The sequence below is a fragment of the Megalopta genalis genome, chromosome 3, assembly GCF_051020955.1.
Source record: "Megalopta genalis isolate 19385.01 chromosome 3, iyMegGena1_principal, whole genome shotgun sequence".
NCBI classification, from domain to species: Eukaryota; Metazoa; Arthropoda; class Insecta; order Hymenoptera; family Halictidae; genus Megalopta; species Megalopta genalis.
The window spans coordinates 15243927-15267805 of NC_135015.1; the positions used below are offsets into that span (position 1 = coordinate 15243927).

At 36.4% G+C, this 23879-nt stretch overlaps 1 protein-coding gene across 5 annotated transcripts in view; it reads left to right on the forward strand.

The window, feature by feature from the left end:
* LOC117229568 (uncharacterized) overlaps positions 1-23879 on the forward strand; it is a 107245-nt gene that overhangs the window by 73858 nt on the left and 9508 nt on the right. For all 5 annotated transcript variants that reach the window (XM_076520188.1, XM_033486117.2, XM_076520189.1 and 2 more), the window contains 2 exons: positions 10714-10887; positions 21972-22128. In XM_076520188.1, the coding sequence (XP_076376303.1) occupies positions 10714-10887; positions 21972-22128 (331 nt within the window). The remainder of the gene's footprint in view (positions 1-10713; positions 10888-21971; positions 22129-23879) is intronic.

Genomic DNA, 23879 nt, shown 5'->3' on the forward strand with positions numbered 1-23879 from the left:
GTTTGCGAAATCCGTTATCACAATGTTATAAAATTGTTGTACCCCCTGTGCCGAGTTTCTTCATTGTTCAGCAAACAATTACCGTTCTGTTACTGCTGTTGCGCTGCTTCGTGGCCTTCGGAAAACATTCGTAACGATGCACACCTGCTACATCTCAATAATGCACGACATAGGTACGTCGCTATATATGCTAGAAATTATTTTATTGACATTCTAAGGTTATAGTCGAAGCTCTGCAAGATGCGCGTATGACCTCCACGTTGCATAAGCAAAACGCCGAACATCGCGCAGTACATATTCTTCCATATTCTTGAATTTTAATTGCAAACAGTTTTGTAGTTTTCGTATAAAACGTAACAAGCATCGATAAATGTCTACGATGAATAGTCTTTTTCAAATATATTACATCATAATTATCTAATATTTTGCTAAATAAAAATCGTAAAACTTTTATTTAAGATCTTATTACATGGTTATTATTATATACTTATTACATATTCATTTTTATAATTCTAGTAAATTGTACGCAAAACTCTCAATATTACACTTATTTTATAATTTTTTAATTCATTTTTCCAGATTAGATTAGCAAAAGATTAGATCAAGTCAGAGATTATTTATTTTCGGATTTATTTGATCGAAAAATTGTAGGCTATATTCGAAATCGTGAACGTCTTAATAAAATTGGAATTTTATGAATTTTACAACCATTTACTGATGTATGTAATTACATTATTAAATGGTGATCTTCATTTGCTTGATAAATTTAATTAATAATAATGTTCGTACCAATATTATACTTGTACAACGTCAAAAAATTTGTTCAACGTCGAATACGAATATTGAATTGCAAACAAGAAGCTCCGAAGCCTCGTGTTCCCTCGAACAGAAAACATTTCTGTTGCGATTTATTTGCAACAGAAGCCATAAATTCTACTACGAACTTCAAACTTTTCGAATTTGACATGTCCGTACGTATACGAGCGCACGCGTGTCACAATCGATTTTCTATTGGAAGATACGAATGATTGAACGTATTTACACGCCTACGGTTTCATACGTTGTCTGTTTGTTTCAAAAAATTCCATTAGACCGATGCTTGTCGTCGACAGCGGCGCGACGGTTCAAGATTGCGCTTATTACAATAAAATACTAATGCCGTGCGATAATAATGTTGCACAACGATGTGCAACATTAATCGAAGCATCATTGATCGAAGTTCGCAGAACAGGATTTTTTGATGTCTTTTCAGTGGACGCTTTCTATTCCAACTCGACCCTGTATAAAGTGCAAGCTAACTTCGCGAACTTTTCGCAACGGGAAGTTTTCATTTCGTCCACGCGAACGATACATAAAACCTTATTGTTCTCCTTCGTCATTTTAACATTGTTGCAGTAAATAAATTTACTTGTATTATTTTGAAGTTGAAACGCTGCAAACTTTGCGAGTTAATAGAGAATTACTGGAATTATTAGATGATTACATTAACGTGTATTAGTGACGACGTGTTTAAAATTGCGTGGAGTCACCATAATCCGGTTAATGTTATAAATACCGCCTTAAGATTATAATCCTTTGCGAAAGCTTTTTTTTACTTCAAACAGCTCTAACTCAGCACTAACTTTGGTACCAGTATGATCCAGATCGAACGATCCCCTGGTCCCTTTTCGCGCTATCAGTAAGTTGCAGTCCATTGAATCATTCGTATTGCTCTCACGTTTATGGTAAATTGCGTGTGCATACGTGTACGATCAATTGGTAGGAGCAATGCACACGCATATATGCAATTGCTTGCGTATACATATGTATCCCATAGAGTGAGAGACAAATACACTTACGGACAAAAGTTGAGAAACTTGAGATTTTCATGACGTATCGTTAACGCCTGTGTGAAATTTGATTTTTTAACAAATATACGTCTTATTAAATTAAGAGTGCATATTATAGCGAAGCATATAACTCATTGTTTATGATAAAATTAATATTTTCCTTGACGCAATACAAATCTTTATCCTATGTTAAAAAGAGCTTACTACATATGGACACCCTTCGAAACTTTGCAACTGTTTCGAAACTGGACCAAACGGCTTGAATTCATTTTTAAACGACAGAAGGACTGTACTGTAGAATTTACCTGACCCAATTTGTACCTTAAATTATGAAATACCCTGGATAATAGATAGACGTAGCAGCGTTCCTACCGTCTTCGTTATCTGTCGCTTTTAGATGATCGTAGGACCCGTAGGAAAGCGACCGTGTGCTGCACAATTCGCATCTTCTCTGAATGCAGCTTCCTTCGCGCATTATTGATGCGCAGCACGAGAGAACAGTCGACCTTTTGGCCCCGTGCCAGACTAGCCAATTCTGTGTTTCGTGTGTGCGTGTAGCTCCCGTGAAATCGCCAATCGCCTAACACAAAAGCACGAGTTGCTTCCGCAGCGAAATGGAACAGAATCCGCGCTATTAAATTCGTTTGCTCTAGATTTCTCGGTTTCTAGTTTGCTCGATTTTATTGAAAACCTGTCGTTCAATATTTATTACTAGATCGCGGACATTTATCCGTTCGCAATTTATTCGGACTTGTCAGAAATGTAAAAAAGCATTCCATTCTTCTGCGTAGTAGAATAAAGTTTTATTTTCTTTCGCTTTTGGATTTAAATTTAAAAATTTTTATTCAAGATAAAAATCGTTTACAGTAAACACATTGGCGGCCACGTGACCCAGATACGAATGACGTAATTATTTGCTCATATTCAGAAATTAATTTTCACGCTGATCTGTTATTTCTTTCTAATTTTATCAAGATCAGCAAATTGTAAAAATATTGGAAAATTAATTGATGCCATGCAATTTGATTGACTATTTCAATTTGATTCAATAAAATACTTTTAAAACACGTTTGAGGCTGTTGGTGTGGCAGTCAAAGTGTTAATTGCACGATACGAATGCTGCATAAAAATTTGTTCGTTTCGTTTATAATATTAATTAATTGAAACTAGTACAATATTTTCACTGTTTCGTATTCGATCTAATGTACTAATTTTTGTTACAAATGAATAAAATCCGCAGTGTCTAGCTTCGCTTATGCAATCATTTTCATGCAAGTTTTTAGTACGATGGTTAGTGATTTTCTTTCTTTTTCAATAAATTATATACATAAGCTTATATGTCGAATAATAAACGTGGAACGTCGACAATAATAAATTTTGACGGCTTGTTAAGCTTCGTTAAGAAGTGTTTAGCAGAAATTCGACGCTTTTAGAGAGCAAATGAACGATGTCGAAACGATGCACACACGTTTTCCGGTTCAGGCGTATCCCAAGGCCAACGACACTAATCACTTGCAGCTGTGCAATTCTATCCTCTGGCGGTCTTGTGATACGTCGATGGTTGTTGAAAAGTACTATCGAGCCTCTCCGATTCCCTAATTAAAGTTTGAAGTTCCCCTGGCAATAAGTCGAAGGTCACCAAATCAGCCTGCATTCAAAAATACGTGGATGGTTCTCAGCCTTTAAAAATTAGTTGCTGCCTATATGCTTGCAACAAATACGTATTGAAAATCGTAATTGTTCTTGTTATAATTGAAGAAAGTATTTTCGAACGAGAAACTTATTCGCATCGCGAGAGCTACTTCAATGCGATCTATAAGTTCATTGTAAAGGAAAAAATCGTAATTAACACCGTCATCCTACACTGGGAATAAAAAAAAAATCGCCACGATTACTATACATTGCATGCTAGTCATGATTCATACCGTTGCGGTACTTCACAGGTTCGTGTCTAGAACGTTCCACATAGGTCGTAACTTCCGATTCAATCATTCACTAACTGCACGTCGAGTCATTACTTTCTAATACGCTTAGATAAATCGTCTAAGTGAAAACTATTAATTTACTGTCTTTTTTTTAATACGTTTAATTAGCGCTGCCACGTATTGATCTCCATTGATTTTTCAATTTACGATGACAGGCCGATTTAGTTCGATTATACATATAAGATAGCGAGTACAGCATTCATCATGATATCATTATGAATGCAAATTACTGTTGAATTGAAAACCCTCTAATCACGGGTCAGTTTTTGATTTTTCGGTGCGGGCTATTTTTATTTGCTATGCAGTTACGTTCTAAGAATTAGATTAAGAAGGATATCAAATGAGAAACAGAAAGAGTAAAAAATTGTTATCAATTTCAAAATTAAAAAATTTTTAATTCTTTCGATTTAGTTTTTGGTAAATTCTACAAAATATTTAGAATTCCTCGATGGCCGCGGTCGGAGTGTTAATGTATCTGGTAATTATTCGCGTCTTTCATTTAAAATTCCATATAACAAATAATGTCTTATTTGAATAATCATTTCCATGAACATTAGCTCGCCCGATCCACCGACTCTCGGACATCGCGTCGGTAGCCTATACGCACAGAAAAGTCGATCTAAACCCGTTCGCCGACTGATTGCAGCCTATATGCAGCAGCTATAGACAAGTGGACAAAGTCGCAATGCGTTCGTTAACTATTGAAAAGGTCGAAAGGGCACCGGGCTTCACGTCGGGGTGTCTTTCGCGAGCCTATCGTCAGTCTGAATTCCCGGCTGGTCCGTGGAAGACTCGTGCGAATCGCGTCAACGTGTTGCTCTTCAGATTCGTCTTCGACTTCAGCCACTCCATCGCATCATTCGACCGTGATCTATCGACGATCCCAACGATCTCAATAGGACAGTCGCGCAGCTTCTCACGAACGGCGATCGTCGATGAAATCGTCTGCCTTCTCGTTAGAAATGAGTATCTTCTTCATCGCCCGGCTGGCTTTCAGTTCATTCGGAGCGAAGCTTCGAACCGCTAGCCGAACGATACTCAGAAAACACCGTTACCAACGCGGTCTCTACTAATTCGGAGCAATCGGCGATGCTTGGAAGAACGGACATTCGACAACTCACGAACACCATTCACCATCGTCGCTGGACGACGATGCGCTAAGCTGATCTCGAAGGATTTTTCTTATTTACAGTGCCGCGTGCTGTATTTTCTGTTCCCTTGACATCCTTTTCTCTTTTGTATTCTCTCTTTCTTCTGAAACGCTCAGCAACCGTAAGTCTTTCGAGATCTTGTTACCCCCGGTGGTGTCAGATTCGACACCTGCCCGTCGTGGTGCACACTTGCTGCTCGGCGTCGGGACATCGACCAACGTTCCTTTGTCGCGAAGAAACAGTTCTCGTTTCCGTCGATTCCTTTTATTACCTCTGTCAGAGATAACGAAGAGCATCTTGCTTTTGTTAGTCGTACGAGTTATTAGACCGCTTAGCTGCACTCGAGTCGCATCTCTACCCTGTAAAAGGAGGTCTCCCTCGACTTGTCCTTTCTCTTGCCACCGTACAGTATCGCGTACTTATTCCTGATCGATCATTATTGTTCGTTCGGTGTAGGTGGGTGCATTTCAGTTCGTTTCGATTTTTTGGATCGTTGAAAATCGACGTCGATACTGTATCCGTACCAGGTTCGAGAGAATCGTTGGTTAAGAAACCGAGGGATCTGTCGGTAGAACCATGGAGTTCGAAACGAGGGGCCTCATTGACTTTTGCTTCTCGTCGGGCCAGCTCCCCAGAGCTAGGTATGATCATTTATGGTTTTGGAGCAGGCGTTCGGCAACATGCTTGACGGGTGATAATTTGACAATTGTATTTGTTTTCGTAATAATTAGAATTAGAATTTCGTATATTTCTGTTTAAAGTTCGAGACCGTATTGTAATTAATTTCTTGACAAAATTTATCTTTATTACTCGCTAAAAGACTGTTCTAAAATAAAAATACACATTTTGGTTGATTTTGACCCGCAGTCAAAAATGGTTGCCGACGCCTGGTTCAGAGAAAACGCGAATAGAATGCGGATTTTATGAAATTTTTACGGACGATAGATTTTTCGAGATACTCTGTTGGAATTTGTTTGAAGAAAGTGTGAAATTTTCGTGAACATCCGCATTCTAACAGCGAATTTTTATGGAGACACTATAATTCTGTCGCACAATCCACATGATAAATTGACGAGTAGAATTTTAAGTTCACCGATTGCTTTCTGCAGGTTATGGTAATTAATCGGTGGCTTGTGAATTTTCATGGGGTTGCAAATGTTCAGAAGCTAATTCAGATAAACTGGTATATGATAATAATATGGAAACTTCTTTGAAAAGTGTGCCAAATCTGTTGCTACTTGAACAATACATTATACAGTATTTATTTATAATGTATACAATATTATACAATTTTATATAATATATATAATATATGCAATATTCTACAATATTATACAATTTTATATAATATATATAATATATGCAATATTCTACAATATTATACAATTTTATATAATATATATAATATATGCAATATTCTACAATATTATACAATTTTATATAATATATGCATTGCATACTAAATATGTATTTTTAGCCATAAAACACTAATTTATACGACACCACAATTACATGATCGATAAAACGAACGTTTTATTCACCACGACTATAATATTATTGATTAAGTGAATAATGCTATTGCCTAGGTGGATTAGACTACAAGTCTTTATTTAGTATGAAGATAAACGCACATAGTAACTAGAGTAACTATGCATACTGATTCGATGAATGTTGCGCCGATTAAAAAGCTTCAGAGAAAAACTTATTTTGCATCTTCGACTTAATTAACTCCATGTAATGCTTACAGCTTTTTAACTAAAATTCTTCTTACTATTTTAAATACATATTTCTATTATATTCACAACTTCATTTATTCTTATATTACTGTTTTATATATCGTATTCACTAGGTCATTCGTATTCATTTATATTCGTTTATATTCATTTAGTATGTCCGGCTAAAACATGATATTATTTACGATGATCGTTTATTGCAGGGCTGTAGATATGTATGTGGGAAATCGTGAAATGGAAAACTGTGAGCTTCTTCTAACATTTGACCTTGTTAGCAACCTCTCTGTCACTTTACCCATGCATTTGTATCTATTGATCTTATCCTAACGAAGCGCATGTGTATTGGATTTTTTTGCAGCCCCTTAATGAATTTGCATCAATCCTTTCACTGGACCTTTGTAAATTGTATGTAAAATAGAAGAACACAAAAATCAATAATTATCTACAAATTAGATTTTTTATCAAGTAAGATTGCAAAAAAGAGTGCCAGCTAAATAGTTAATTAACATCAATTTCATGCTTGTTAAATAAGAAGTATGTTTACGTGCACTAAATTCGGACTAAAATGAAAATTCTTTAGATTATACGGTTGCTGGGATAAACATGGAAATGCAAAAAATAGTTATACATACGTATTGTTCACATACATTGAGAACATGGATTCGACGTGAATGCTGAATCCAATGGACCTGTAAAATGAGAAACGGTTAATTAGGAAAATGATGTTCAGTTTTTAATTAATTAACTGATATCATCATTAACCAGAGCATCGTAGAATTCGTTTTAAGGCGAGCTAGACTACACGGGAGTTAAAAATATCCTCGACGACTGAAAAAAACAAAGAAAAGAGAGCATCGATGACCCAGATAACTCGGAGAGAAATGAGCACGGAAGACAATCCTCTTTGTATAATACCCTCTTGTTGCACTCATTCAACTTGCATCCTGAACATCCCCCGCTATTCTCGAAGTGCGAATGGAACCTTCTGGTGTTCCCTTTCCAATGGTTAATCAAACAAGTGAAACAATTTATCGTAGAGCATCGTTGGGTCATTTAAAAAGAAGCATCTCGACGCGATCGTTTAATAATCTTCAATATTTTCGTGGTGGTTGACACTAAGTTTATGAAACGCGTCAAAATGGCGGGTTGAAAATTTGTTAATATTTATGATTGTTCATACCGTAGAGATACATTGATGAGAAGTTTATTGAATCGATTTAAATTGGAACTAATATTACAATAAAAATCCGAATAAATATATTATTGTTATTTTTATAAAGTAATATAAAATAATTGCTTCTAATACTCCGCAAACCTAATGGTAATTAATTCGTCGAGAGGCGTTGAACGAACAGTAGACCGAAAATGTTTATTCATCGATTTGTTTTGCTCAACATTCAATGACCAATTGCGAATAAAGAAAGCAAAGAAAGCATTATCATTTTGAACATACTTTCGAGAACGAAGTAACCGAGTTCACTAATCACAGTTTAATCGGTGCAATTACAAATTAATTATGTATTCGAAAATTAATTTATCTTTTCGTTAGCCAGCAATCAACATGCGTTTATCGGTTTGTTAATTAAGAGTTAATTGAAGTCGCCAATCTTTTCGGGTATAAATTGCTTCGTGATGGTGACAAATCGTTTTTAATTATAGCTTGTAAATAACATGTATACCAACCAAATGTTTTATCTTATTATTTAACGATCTGATGAAGTCGATGAATACTATGTATATTTATAATACTTAGTCACTCCGCCGGATTGTCGCATAGCACAGAACTATTTCGATGTATGCCGTACTTGTAACAACACACAGTTTTAGCACCCTGTTAATAAATATTAATAGAGCTCGATAGTAACACTTTCTAGAAATCTAGTAGACTGCGTATCTTTATGCAAATTCTCATTATCGGTTCTTTTCAGTCTTGAAGATTACTCGAAACATAAACGGAATAAAAATTGCATCAGCTAGTTGTCGAGATGTACACGTTTCTTTAAACTTTACAAATTTGCGCGTGCAATGAACGCATAAAGATCCGCAAAATTCCTATTCATACATTAAAAATCGCTATCGATCATTAAAATAAATCTCATCGTAATTTAAACGATGTTCTATTTGTTAGAGTCATAAATAACTTCTGTTGCAAAGTTAACTTCTATGTTACAAAGTTATATGATACTAGTTTTGGTGAACTATAATGACATACTTAAGATATTCTAATAATTTTATTCTGCATAAGCTGATGTCGTTCAAATAAATAAGTAAAAAGTTATATGAACAAGAAATAATAATGAAAACGATTGGACGGAATTGCAATTATTAAAATTCAATAAAGATTTGTTAAACATCCTGTACCGACATGCTAAATAGATTGGTACAATAAAACACCGTTGAACGCTTAGACTTAGCATGGAATGATGTTTTTCAACTAGAATTGTTCGAAACACGTCGAAGAACTAGCTCGCAAACATACGATCATAGAAATCAATCATCCATGCATCGCTGATTAAAAACAGATGCAACTGCCAGTACCCTGAATACCTGACCCGTTAGAAATGCATAAGTAACCTGCAGTTTATCACTCACAGTCCCCCAGATAATTCATGCGTCTAGCCGCCGTTTCCTATAGGCTAAACGTTGGCAATATGGAACGCCTTCTGTTGCATGAAATTCAACATTACAGTACGATAACTAACAAATTTCGATTAGATATTTTTTAAGAAGACAGTAACTTGAACGGTTCGCGGTAAAGTTAGATTTACTTCTCGAAAACTTTTAGTGCAGCACAAGATATACATAATTAATTTCTCGATAACGAATGCCCGAGTGACGCACAACCATCGACATAATTCTCTATTGTCTTCTGGAATCCAGCATGCACAATTGAGGCCATAGGTGCACTAATTTGCATACATCATTCCAATGATACATTCTGTTACGTTGTAACACACATTTGTCCCGCTTTCCATTGTTTGTAACATTTTATCTACCAGCTGTTTTCTAATGATCCTTTGAAAAGTACTTATAAAATTGATGATCAACGGTAGAAAATTCATTGAAAACTTTGTTTACAAAGTGCACAATAACTTAACCAAGTATTTGGTATTTTGTAATTATTAGACTATGGGTTTTATGCATCTCTGTCGAAATTGAGCGGGTAACATTTAATCTTCTGCACTCGTGGCCATTTCAACTGTAAATCCGAAGCAATTTTTCTGACACACGCGATTCGTAGACAGCGGATCTTATTGCAAAATGAACATTTTGTTCGGCAATTGTATGAAACTGGAGCTACATAAAAGTTAATTGTTTAAATCAATCGAAAATAATGTAACAGTATTCTTAAATTGTTCCAACTTTTTTCTCTTCCAAAATTCTTTCTTTTAGCAATTTTTGCAATAAATTCGTAACATCGGCTGTCTAGTGATTAGCTTTGTTGCACTGTTCTCTTACCAGGCAACTAACTTCTCGATCATCTTTATAATTCTTCGCTTCTCTATCGAGATTTTCCGACGTTCCATATTACCTAGATTTGCTCTATCGATTAGCAACCCCCAATTAGCTTTCACAGTTTCACAGCATGCCTCTCACCCGGTACAGCATTTCAGGATGCACAATAGGGTGGTACTTATTTTACGACTCCCCATTTTCTCTAGTCTTACTCTACATAAATTATGGCTAGACTATGAATCTTTATGCAAAATAAAAATTGTCTACCTGACTTTTATTTTGCCTAAAAGTCCGCAGTCTACTAATTATACTACGTTTTTCTATACATAGATCCACGTACTTCGCATACTTTGCGTATTTGTCGTGCGCGAACTTCCACAGTCTAGTCATAATTTAAGTCGATGAAAAACATATTGCAAGAATACCGAGAAAATGTTGAAAAAAATGTCTTTTAATCCCTCTGTTAAGGACCACTCTAATGTACGATCTCATTCGGTGAAATTAGGAGGCTTAACGAATCGATGAACGCGCTAACGTGTGCGGATTCTCGTTGTTGCAGGTCTGCGGGGTCCATAGGAGCACGATCGGCGCCCAGCACGCCTCTTCAAGTAGCCCCCGGTGGGCAGCAAGCTGGTCAGCAGTCAATTAGCGGCTCTCAGCTCACCGCGGCTGCTGCGAACACTTCTCAGCCTCCGAGGAGCCCGAGCCACGCGGCCTTGAGATGTAACGACAGGTGAGTCCTCGACCTTCTTCGAATCGGTCTCCCGTTTGTCTGCGATCCGCAACGCCTTCGTTCGCCACCGATCTCCGCCTCCTCGAGCGACCGCGTCGGCCATAAGCCATAAGCTATAAGCCATAAGCCGCGTTCGACAAGCTTCAAGCATATCTTTGTCGCTTCGGTGACCCCGAAACACGGATGCCATCTCCTATCCGACGCTAATAGCTCCGTCTAAAGATTTTCGAGGAGCTGCGGATTCTAATTACAGGAGAGCACTTTACAGATTGCTTCGGCAATCATGCTGGAGAAGATCCAGGGAACGTTGTCGTACCGAAATACAGTGACGTTGATATTCGGATACCATTTTAAAGGGTAATAGCTATATTGCGGGTTTTTATGCGAAATAAGAATTGTCTGCGTCGATTGCAACGAATGGAACCTAAATAGCGAGGTCTTGCTTTTGGTAATGATTTCGATTAATCCAAGATTATGCATTGGAACTTCTTGAATTCTATTCATCTTTCTACTATTTTAAATTGCAACTACTCAATCTTCCTATCAGTGTATAACATCCGCAGTCTAGCGATAACTTCTCTCGAATTGAACTGGATGAGTTGAATTTTCTCGTGACGATGGACTGGATAATTTACAACGAGTACAACAATGTTTGCGAAAATTGCAACGACTGGACAAATCTTGGCAAAAGAAATGTTCTCAAATTTTTTATCCGGGTCTAGAGAACAGATTATTCAACACCAAACTAGCTCGATCAAAATGACAAGATTGACTTAAATCAAACCTCTCGCCGTTTTTATTACGTTGTATGCTTCGATTAAGAAATTTATTCGATTGTTACTTGTAAAAGACTCTTACAATTTGAGCAACTTTAATCTGAAAGATGTGACCATGCGTAGGCATTTTCAAAGTAATTTCAAAGTCATTTTTTACGTAAAACAATGGACATCTTTCGTCTGAAACATTTTTCTATAGGGCCAATATTTTTTCAGAAAATAGCAACATTTTGTGTTACGACGAGTATATTTCGCAAAAGCAGCTAACTAGTTAAAAGAAAAAAGACATTTTCTTGCAGCTTGTGTCTTCTACGAGTTACTTAGACAATTTTTATTTTGCATAAAGATATCAACCGTCTATTTGTGAGCAGCTATCCGACCTGAAGTGTTGCAGAGATACTGTAACGTTTTTCTTATCTGAATTATTATCTTTTCTTATCTTCCATTATTACATTTTTATTATTACATTATTCCATTATTACAACAATAAACCTTTAGATAAGAGAGTCTCTACTCTATTACGACCAGTCAGCAGTGGAATTCGAATCGTGATTGGACAATTCGCTCCGACATGTGGGTTCTTGTCGCATCTTTCGACCGACGTCGATGATTCGAAGTTAACAAACGACCTTGATGAACGGGGTTAGGCTGATCGCCGGTTCTCCCATTCGTAGTTTGTGGGTCACTATTTGCGATACGTGGTTGCATAACGTCATAAACGGAAGAGAATTGCAGCTGGGATTATCTCGAGGAAAGTCATCAACCAATGTTAACCCTTGCCGGCTCGGTTCCCGTGTAGGAAAACCAGTGAATATTCAATTAGTATTATTCTCAGCAGCGACGCAAACACGTTATTCACGTCCAGATTTAAATAGCTATTCCCAATGTGATTGATCATCGATGCATTACGCATTTTTATGGAAATTTTTCATCGCCAGGCTAATCGGAAACAGTATACTATTTACTTGAACTCCGAACTTTTAAAAGCAGCTTCGATAAAACTAGAAGAAAGATAAAATTCTAATCGCGTATCTGTTTTAGCCTTTTTTTTATCGCAAACGTAGATACAAACATTCGACGTCTAATCGTTCGAGTTCGCTATCTTTAGCCATTTTTTAACGGACAATCAGCGATATAACGTTTACGTTCAACAGGCGATTCAACAAATCGCCGCGACAAACAAATTTTACATCGTATATAGTGTGTAGAGAATTAGTCAAAGTTTGATCAAGATTAGTTGAAGTTTATTATCTGAATGAACGGTGCATACAACTCCCACCAAAAGCATTAGAGCACCTGCTTCTTTAGTATAAACAGTAATTTGTGCATGCGAGTTGTACGGCGTCATATTGTCGAAGGTACGCATCAAATTACAAGTCTTTGACGCTTATGCAATTCGTTTGCACATTTATTGCATTTCGTTGGGTATCGCATTTGTTGCAGTTTCGATACGTTTTTTAAATATATAAGTCCGGGAAGTAATTAAAAAACGCGGTGAATATATTGATGAATAGAAAATGTAACTTCTTTTATGAAATTAGCGTTATATATGTACTTGTTGCTATTTAATACAATTAACTTTCAAATAAATTGAAAGAATTATAACAATTTTTTAAAGAAATTATAACAGCTTCGTAACTATCGGTTTTCTAAAGTTATTTCATTAATTTTATTTAATTAAAAATTTTTTTACTTATTATTATTTAATCAAAAATTTAATTGAAAATTTATTTCATTTACTTCATTCTCTATATACTTTTGGAGCGGCGCGTGTATGTATATGTATATGAAAGAATGTTCAAATCACGAAGATAATATACTTCGTCGCTCTTGTGTGCGTTCAAATGACAGTTGGTGGAGATATAATCGCGGTAAGTACCCTCTCTTGTACTGTAAATTTTCGCTTACCAATCAGCCCGAATGATTCACAAATGAGTCACGATCTGGAACTCTGTCAATGTTTGTTTATATGACTTCGTAATCTCCTCGAAATCTCCCACAGTTCATTACTTGGTATTACCGTTCTTCCGGAATTTTCTGGCACACGTGCCTGGACTGAACATGAATAATATAACACAGCGTCATTAATATCCGAGCATCACTGATTTTTCCTCTCAATATGGTGTTTCATAGCTTATTATAGTACGTATTTCCATCGAACGTATACGCGTGCATAAAATTCATTTATTTACATATTTATCGGATACTAGATTACATTCGCGTAATATGCTTTGCATACACATGGATTTACGAGTGTGTGCTATTATGCAGAATGCGTGAGCGATGGACATGAAATATCGCGATCGGTATCATTCTTCATCTAAATTGATCGTTAGACCGTGGATCTTTATGCAAAATAAAAGTGAGCGTCGGCAGCAAGAAACAGGAAGAGTTCCGACATTTATTCCGCCTCTTAATCGTAAGATATTCTTAGTCAATATATTAATAATAATAATAATAATAATAATAATAATAATAATAATAATAATAATGATAGATTTATTTACAGTCTAAGGCCCTTTAGTTGACATTAAGTAAGAGGAGGATACGAATTAACCATAGTTCTGCGAGATACGTGCGATCAAAATTTAATCTATTACTAGATCGTGGATCTACGCAAAATAAAAATTGTATACATGTTGCAGGATCTTAACACATGTTTACGACGATTTTTAATCATTTTAATGAGTTGAACTCAATACAATAGCATCTATAAGTATTTATGACTATTAAACTCTTTAAACGTTTTCATTGTTTTCAATTTGATCCATTTATTTTTGTCGTAAATACATACAATCCGCAGGATTATTTAAACTCTTTAAACGTTTTCATTTTCTTTTCAATTTGATCCATTTGTTTTTGTCATAAATGCATAAAATCCGCAATATTATTTAAACTACTTAAACGTTTTCACTGTTTTGAATCTGATCTGCTCATAAATGTATACAATCCTGATAATCCTGCCTATAACAATACTGATTCGCATTGCGTATGATTCCATTTATGCGGTTATTATAAGCGTATAGAGTCCGGCGAGATTCCTGTGTAAAGAGATACGTACTTGTATCTTGACAACGCTCGAGATACTCGCAGATTAGATCACAGATTTCAGGGCAGTTAATATAACCATTCAATACTCTGTGAGCAAATGATGGACGGTACGATTGGCTAATGTATTCTTAGAATTGGCCATACGAGAAATAATTCTATAACAAACGTCGAAAGTACCCTAGACAATTTCGATAATGATCGGTCGGCTGATACCGCGTTGAAAGATATCGTAACACCTGTTCAGATCCGAACACAAATCGTTCTTGGAATATGCTATTTCATTACCACTTGCCTGATAAAAGTGACGAATAAAACAGCTGCGTATGCGGATTATTCTAAGTCATGTCTAATCGATAACCCTTGTACACACATAGATATATGCACGATTGCAATATTATTCAAAATGATACGCGGCGCAATCTACGTGAAAGATAGAGAGAGAACATACGAGTCGTTACATAGACATAATTTTGATAGCCGTGTTATTGTTAAAAATACGCAGAGCTTCAAAGTTGGTGGTTTTTACAAAAAAAAGGAACATAATTTTGCACTTTTTGTAAAAATTGGCATCGCTTACGAAACAGCAGCAACATTAAACATTGAATCTACCGAACAGTAAAATACTGATGTTCATTGCCTCATAAAAATGAGAAGATCCAATTTATTTAGATTTCGCACGGTTTTTATCATAGCAGTTGCTCCCATAATTTTTATAATTGTAAAATGAGGAACCGGTCGTTTGACTAGCAGATTCAGCGTTAAAGACTTTCGATCAGCTGTTACACTATTTTCCAAAAAGTTACAGTATTTTGGCCGCTCCTTTCACTTTAATCGTAGTTTAAACAACTCCATTTTTCGTAATGTTATATTAAAGGTTATTCGCAATTTCTTAACAAAAGTAGATTTTCTCCAAAAAGATCTACAATTGTCTACTTAAAGTTCAAAGTTTTCAAATAACATATGTATAACGTTGGATAATACATTCGTTGTCAACGTAAGTCGCGGATGATAATATTATTGCGCATTAATTTGCATATAAATTGTGATTATCGCTGTTCGTCTGTAGCAGATAAACGGACTGTCAATTGTACTTTATGCTCCGTCACTACGATCTTATCCCAGTAAAGGAAGTAGCGTATCGGATCTTCGTGGATCTATCATTCGTCCAGTCAATGATATTCTCGACAATTGTTTGCTCGACTCACTTTGATGGTATCTGACACGCCGATGTGTTATCGACGCATGCTTTTACTACTGTTTCGCGTAAACGACGCGCATAAATATGAATATGGTTATTCATAGACAGGTGAGAAAACTATTTAAAACTGTGGCGAACAGTTTCACTTTCGATGCATACATATGTACATACTGTCGTGTAATATTAATATTAATCTTATAAGTACCGTTTTTTTATTCATTATAAGTACATATGAAATATTATATTAATTTTAAATTCGCGATAAATCTGATCCACATCTTTGGCTAATACCACATTTTAGTTAATATTTAACGTCTTGGTTAATAACGCATTTGTTTGCAATTAACAAAATGATTAATGTTGTGAGACGCGTTCATGTTGCATTTCACGAGAGAAAAGAATCCTTTCAATAAAAAGAAACCGATGGAAAAATTAACAAAAATACGCATAGGGTGTCCCAAGATTATGTTACTTCCGGGAAATAAGGGCTTTCTGAGGTTATTTGAAGTAACTTTTGAAGTCGCTTTAAATGCAATCTGTTGCTTTAATAATTACTTGCTTTAATAATAACAAAAAACACTGACCAGTGTTTTTCGTTAATAACTCGTAAACAAAGCCACGGATTGCATTGTCGCTAAGGAAAAAATTACTTCAAATGAATATTCTGCGTGTCCCATTCGTAAACTTGGCAACAACATTAAAAATCGAACTTGTTCAACTATTACGATAAAAAGAGACTATCCGATGCTGTATGTCAACATTCTTGAAGAAATATCTACCTGGTTAAAATCATAAAAAATCGTTACTTCTCTCACGAAGCGATTTTCTTTGTCCAATTACGAAAAACAGCAACTCTTTTTACAGAACAAATTTATTGTTGAATAATTTAGAGTCGAGTCAACGTACAGCACTTTCATAATTCATTTCACTTGTCTTTCAAACGTTCAAGACGTAGATTACAATTTTCGAAAATCTAATTAACGCCGTTATTGTGGTCGAGAAGCGCATGTCCGCCATGAAGCCGGTGCGTCATTTCCAAAAAGAAGATAGCGCCGTTATCGTGGCGCAGCTTACCGTGAATCCGTAAATCAATGCTTAGAAGAAAGTTAAGATATTTCCCAGGTGTTTTATCGGCAGGTGTTAATCGATATCAACGGGATATTTGCGGTAGGTTCCGCGATCGTCAGTCAGTCTCGGTACGATGCTCGACGCGCGTAGAAAACGATCGATACGCTAACAGTGATCTCCGCCGACATTGTTGCATGCGGCGTTCTCCCGATCCTCATAAACGATCGCGATAACTTAGTGAATCATTATTGCAGACTATTATGACGTAACGAGATCGAAAGCTCGCACGAGTGCAATTCTAATGTAACTGTGATTACACGAAGCGGACGATACCTACGCTGCACGCCCCGTTCGCATCTTGACGTTCGTTTAGCGACACTGATCAAATCGCAAGGCAATGATATCGTGCTCGAACATTTCGTACAAATCTCCGAAGTGACTGTTTTATCCAAGCAGTGGAAAGTAAACCACGGCAATCGTAAAGATTCATTAGCAAGGAAATAGTTCCGCCGAGAACTGGTTCGGTGGAAACGCGCGCAGCGTTACGACGCTGCCATAACCAGCGATCCGAGCACGACGGGAACAGTTCTCGTTTTACGATTGTCTTCTCGCTGCAATCGGAACGGTCGATACCAATTTTTCATCGCGAAGGAAACCGTTCGAAGACCCGGAATTTCTGCCGGCTATCCGTGCAATTACCAGCAGCTCCGTATCCTATCGACGAGAACGATCGGACCAGATGCAAAGGAAACATATGCCGCAACAATATGCGTTTGGCGTCTTTATCGCGATAATAAACGCACGTGCAACAGCTCGATCAATTGGAAATTCACGCCTCGTCGTTATCGCGACGTGTCCGCCGATTTGTTGATGGAAATTGATCGAGCACAAAGGCGGCGATAATTTGTGCAAGTCGCGCGCGGGACAATCGCGCGAGGATCGATCTTTAAATCGCGCCATCGGAAATTCCAATCCTAACCGGCAGGATCGGCAAGATCGGCAAGATCGGCAAGATCAGCGGAATTGGCAGAACTGTTCGATTTCGAGGCGGGAGTTCGTTCTGCTTACATTTCGCAGCGTGCGGCATCGTCGCCGATCGGACGGGAAGACATCGACGCGCGCGATGTTTTCCAGCGGATCCAATTATATGCTCTCCACGCATCCTCGTTCGTCTTCGATCGACCTTAATTTCTATTAAGTCGACGCATTGTCAGTTGTACGCGGCCCGCAATTAGCGGTCGAAATAATTCCGCGCGGCTAAAGACAGTGCACCAAAACGGTGGCAAACGCTTCGTTTCGTCGAACAACGACGTTACCGTTCTTCCATCTGTCTCGGAAGACCGATCATCGCGTTTTGTCGGAACCGATCCTGCGGAGCCTTGGTTTCTAAGGTCTGAACGATCCGTCAGGTTCGCTTTGTTCCCCCGAAATTGGTCCAACATGGTCCCGCAGTACACCGAATACGACGTCTGGGGAAACGACATTTGGAGCATCAAGATTCGCAAGAAGAGCCGCAGGTGGTTTTTTCTTTTGTGTAACCGTCCGAAATAAAGCGTTACCGCGATCGTGACGCGATCTATGAGCAAAGATGACGGGGGGACAGATCGCGGGAATCGCGGGCCTCGGGTATCGTATTTTCTCTAGTCGATCGGTGCCCGCCGGATGCAATCTGGTTTTCTCTTGTGTAACACGTGTAGCGGAAAACGGTCTTTGACTCGAGATCGTCGACTTGATACCCTCCGCTGAAATTATATATTGGATTTAAGAAACTGAACTACAGCTGGGACAGAAACATTGACGTATCGGACGTACGAAATATTGTTTAGCTGGAACCGAAGCGGTGGATTCGTCGTATTTTCGTGTAGGATTTTTTAATTAGAAGAATAAGTGATTTTGTTTGTATTTATTGTATGTACTTGCTATTTTTAGTTCCTGATTTTTTCAGTCGATGTGAAGAATTTATATTTTGCATGGAAATTCGCGTTGTAGTTTTCTATCAGTTTAGAGATTCATATCGAAATGTGATATTTAACAAATTTCAGTTGAAATGCGGTATTTTGTAAATTCAAATTGAAGTGTGGGATTTTACAGATTAAAATTAAAACGTGAAATTTTAATTCCACTTGAAACGTGATATCTTAGAAGTTACAGTTAAAATGTGAAATGTGTATAAATTGAAATTAAAATGTCAGATGTTTACGAATTCAAATTAAAATGTCAGATGATGTTTACAAATTCAAATTAAAATGTCAGATGATGTTTACGAATTCGAATTAAAATGTCCGATGTTTACGAATTCAAATTAAAATGTCAGATGATGTTTACGAATTCGAATTAAAATGTCCGATGTTTACGAATTCAAATTAAAATGTCAGTTGTTTACAAATTCAAATTAAAATCTGTAATGTTACAGATTCAAATCGGAATGTGAAATTTTACAAATTCAGTCGACCTCAAAAATCTAACAATCTGTTTCCATGTTCATCCGAACGCGATTTTACAAAAGGAAGCCTTCTCCCTGTAATGATCTTTCGAAAGTCGATTTGCGATTTTCTATCACGGTTTCAGCGTACACTAACGAGTGTGAAGTCGGTATTAAAAGTTCAAACGCGCAAAAAGTAGAAACGAGTTGCAATTATAATCTAGTAATTCTTTAATTTTGTAACGTAGTTAATTGGAGGAAAATTGCCATAAATTGATTGCCACAATATTTGGCATAATTTGGCGATACATAACAGTTTATTCCATAAAGTACAACTAAACGATATCCTTTTTTCTTTGCATTCTATATCGCGGATCGTGTTCTAGGAAACATTAGGCGAAAAAACGAGGCAAAGTATGTACACCGAAATGCTGCTGGCAAATACGAGATTCAATTTTCGCTCTGCTGGTGAAAATATGCGTCTGTATATTTTTCCGCAAACACAGAGTTATCTATCCTACGTTGGTCAGCAAATAAACGGGTTGCAAAACGTTCGTGGCTCGAGCGGATGTACCGGGTGATCGACGAACCTGGGATTATATTCGGAAGATTTGCACTCTTATAAAAAAAAGTCGAGAGGTTTGATCTTCGAGTTGGTAAATTTCAGTCTGATATTGTTCCGTCGCAGGTGCATATTTTAGCGTTCCAAGAATTCAGTGATATTTCGATGTAACTTTCCAATCACGAACGTTATCGAATTGACATTTGTTCTGAAGGATATTTAAAGATAATAGATTTCCGGTCATACATAATATGTGTGCAACACAGCGGTCATTCTGCATATTTAATAGTTAATATTCTTTGTATATAAATATAAATTGTGTATAAATATGATATAACTTTTTTCTCCGCAACGACAGATATCGATTATAGAATTTTTTAATCAAATGGGACAAGAGAAAAATTGTTCGTTCAGTAATATAATTTTGTGAATTAACAGCTGAAAGAGCACAGTTCGTTTTTTTTTCTAAATGCAATATGCCAATTTATTTTCCCGAACAATTCTTACCGAATTTATAGTTAGAAACGTTAGTAGTCGATATTAATTTGACAGTTGATAATTGATAATTGAAATTTCGTATCGATCTCTCAGAGTTAGTTGCGTCTGAATATGTTTATAACGTATAAAAATCGATGAGCAAATATGACGTGTACAGATGTATCGAGAAAGGTTATTTTTCTGACGTCGTTCGGAAAGAAATTTCCCATAAATAGTTCACTTTTTCAATAGTTGTTGTATTTTCATGGTGGAAGAACATGCATTTGCGACAGTCAATGCTTCCCTTGTCCCATAAAGGGGAATCAGTCGCTGAAATAGTAAAAGAAGTTATGCAATATCTTCGAAAAAGGTATTTTATCAGAGCGTATAATCCTCTTCAAACAATTCTTCAAGCACATAGTTTGCAAATTCTAGAGAAAATTACGCTTCGAACTCTATTCTTTCATCCTTCGAGTCGATTACTTAAACGAAATTAATTCAACTTAGTCCAACCTTCCAAAAATATTCTTTACGAATAAGATTTTTCAGTAATATGCTCAGGAGCCAATCAACGCAAGTCCATTAGCCTTAAAATTGCACAATGTTTATTATAATTAAACAAGGAACAATTGATTTCGATATTTATTAATTTATTAATTATTTTATTCAACTTTTTGTATTTTTTGATTTCGTTTAACCATTCCGTGATCGATATAAGTGCTGCTATCTATTGTTTATTTATGAAGAAGTCTACTATTTTTATTTATCGACCGAAACATTCTACGATAAAGATGTGTTTCCACTGTGTAACTTATTTTCGTTTAATAATCGGGAAAATCGAAAATATACAAGTGGTATACGATAAAATGAAAATACATAAAAATGAACAACTAATTACACTGAATCGTTGCAACCTAACTTTGGACGATTTGAACTCGATCGATGATCATAACACCATAAAAGTGCTTTCTCGGTTTCGTTTAATCAATTACGAATAGATAACGAATTCGTTAAATCGTTTTTTTTTAATTGAATTTCTATGGAACAGAGAATTCGAGTAACGTGTAACGCATTAACCCGTTAGGTGTCCACAGTACACTAATTTCTCCCTAATTTCTCCCTTGGGAAGAGGAGATACGATTATTCGAGTCTCGCGACTCGTTCTTACAGTAACCGATTGTCAACAACTATGAAAACGAGACGCAAATTGTCTATTTTTATGCGCGATCTGAGCGCGAATTACGGAGAAATTACTGCACACGTTTCACGTTATTATTTATTTAAGCGACATTTCTCAGCAATAAAGTTAATTAGTTGACGAAGACGGCGAACTCGCCGATTTATCATCCCATTTATTACCGGACATCTTTTATTGTCGGGCGTCCGCGAATTTATAAAACATCATTTTGCATAATTATACGTTCGGCCGGCTCGCGGTCTCGCTTCGATCGCCGGCCGAGAAAAACGAGAGAAGAAGCGTCACGATTAGTTGGACAGGATCGTTGACGGTTCCCGCACTTTGTGTTCCAGTCATCTTTCTAAACCGCTCAGCAGAAGTACACCATCCATGGCAGCTGGTGGTGCTGTACCAGTCGCCCCAGGAAAGGTTAGCAAATCTTCGTCCACGTCCTCGCCAACGACTACCAGCAGCGCCAGACAGAAGAAGTTCCATAGGCATTTCTCTCAGGTAATTGAAAGAAAGCTTTATATCCGCGCGCGTTCTCTCCTACGTCACTTTCACGACGCCGCCCTTAACCCTTTCGCTACGGGCGGGTTCTCCGTCGCGGTACTTCTGCTGAACAGAGCGCTGCGACATCACTGCACGCTACGCGACGGCGATCGTCAGCGGAAGTCGGTACTCCGCGGCGGTCGGCGGAGAACCTAAGCTGTTTGAATTGGATGAATTTTTCTCCAAAGGGTATTTATAAATAAAGGGTATTCCAGGGTATTTTATAACGTCTTAGCACGCGCTCTTTAATTTACAGTATGAGAGGAAATAACATTATGCAATATAATGCATCTTATGGGAAGCCACTATAGTGATCCGTAGTACCTCAGTGGCACCAAATGGAAAGCCACTATAGTGGTCCGTAGTACCTCAGTGGCATCATATGGAAAGCCACTATAGTGGTCCGTAGTAGCGAAAGGGTTAATTAGATCGCGGCGTACACACGACGCCGTCTCCGCCAACCCTTTCACCGGAATTCATATCGTCGGGCTTGCCGTTGGTTTTCTTTACTTTTAACCTTTGAACCGCGGACGGCGAGCACAATGCACGCAGCTCGCTCGTCGTTCCAGTTTGTTGTACCTTCTGGGAACCTTTAATTTTTTCCTCTCAATTCGACGAACGTCTAGTACAAATTACAGCGTAGGTCACGTTGATTGCCACGAAACGCTCTTGAAGAGTCGAGTTTACGGGACGGAGTCTACGCGTGAAAGGCAGAGAGTGAAAATTCAAGACAATGAAGAGAAATTATTTTTTCCCAGCCAAGGGGTAGAATTGTTGTAAATATGCACAGCTTCGGAGTAGGCAGCTTTTACAAAGTAAACGTGAATTCGAAAAATCAATTTCAAGGATTGCAATGTTTTTTCATAATTTTTAAACAATTTAGAACGTACATTAGAGAGTATATTAGAAAATAGAAATGTACAAATACGATACGGTGTTAGGATTTTCTTTTTTAACCCTTTGCACTCGAGTGGCGACTTCGAGGCACCACTAAAATTGTTATATCACGGCTTCAAAATCATTTTTATATTATCAAAGCTTAGATTCCAAAAATTGTTAAACTGTTGTATAAATCACAAAATGCACTTTGTCATATAAAATAATATTATATTATATTATATTATATTATATTATATTATATTATATTATATTATATTATATTATATTATATTATATTATATTATATTATATTATATTATATTATATTATATTATATTATATTATATTATATTATATTATATTATATTATATTATATTATATTATATTATATTATATTATATTATATTATATTATATTATATATTATATTATATTATATTATATTATATTATATATTATATTATATTATATTATATTATATTATATTATATTATATTATATTATATTATATATTATATTATATTATATTATATTATATTATATTATATTATTATATTATTATTATATTATATATAAGACAGAAAAATTATTTTGGATTTATATTTAAAATAGCTTCGAGTGCAAAGGATTAATATACTCGGTGTCTCAGCTAAAGTAGACCAGATATTCTTTTACATCTTTTTCTGATATTTAAACGAACACGAAAATAAAAATATATTTGCATATTTCTACGTTCTATTGTTACTAATATAAAAATAGAGAAATACAGTGTTCTGTTAGGTTTTCGTTGAAATATCGCTAATCTCTTGTTGCTAATGCAGAAAATGTAT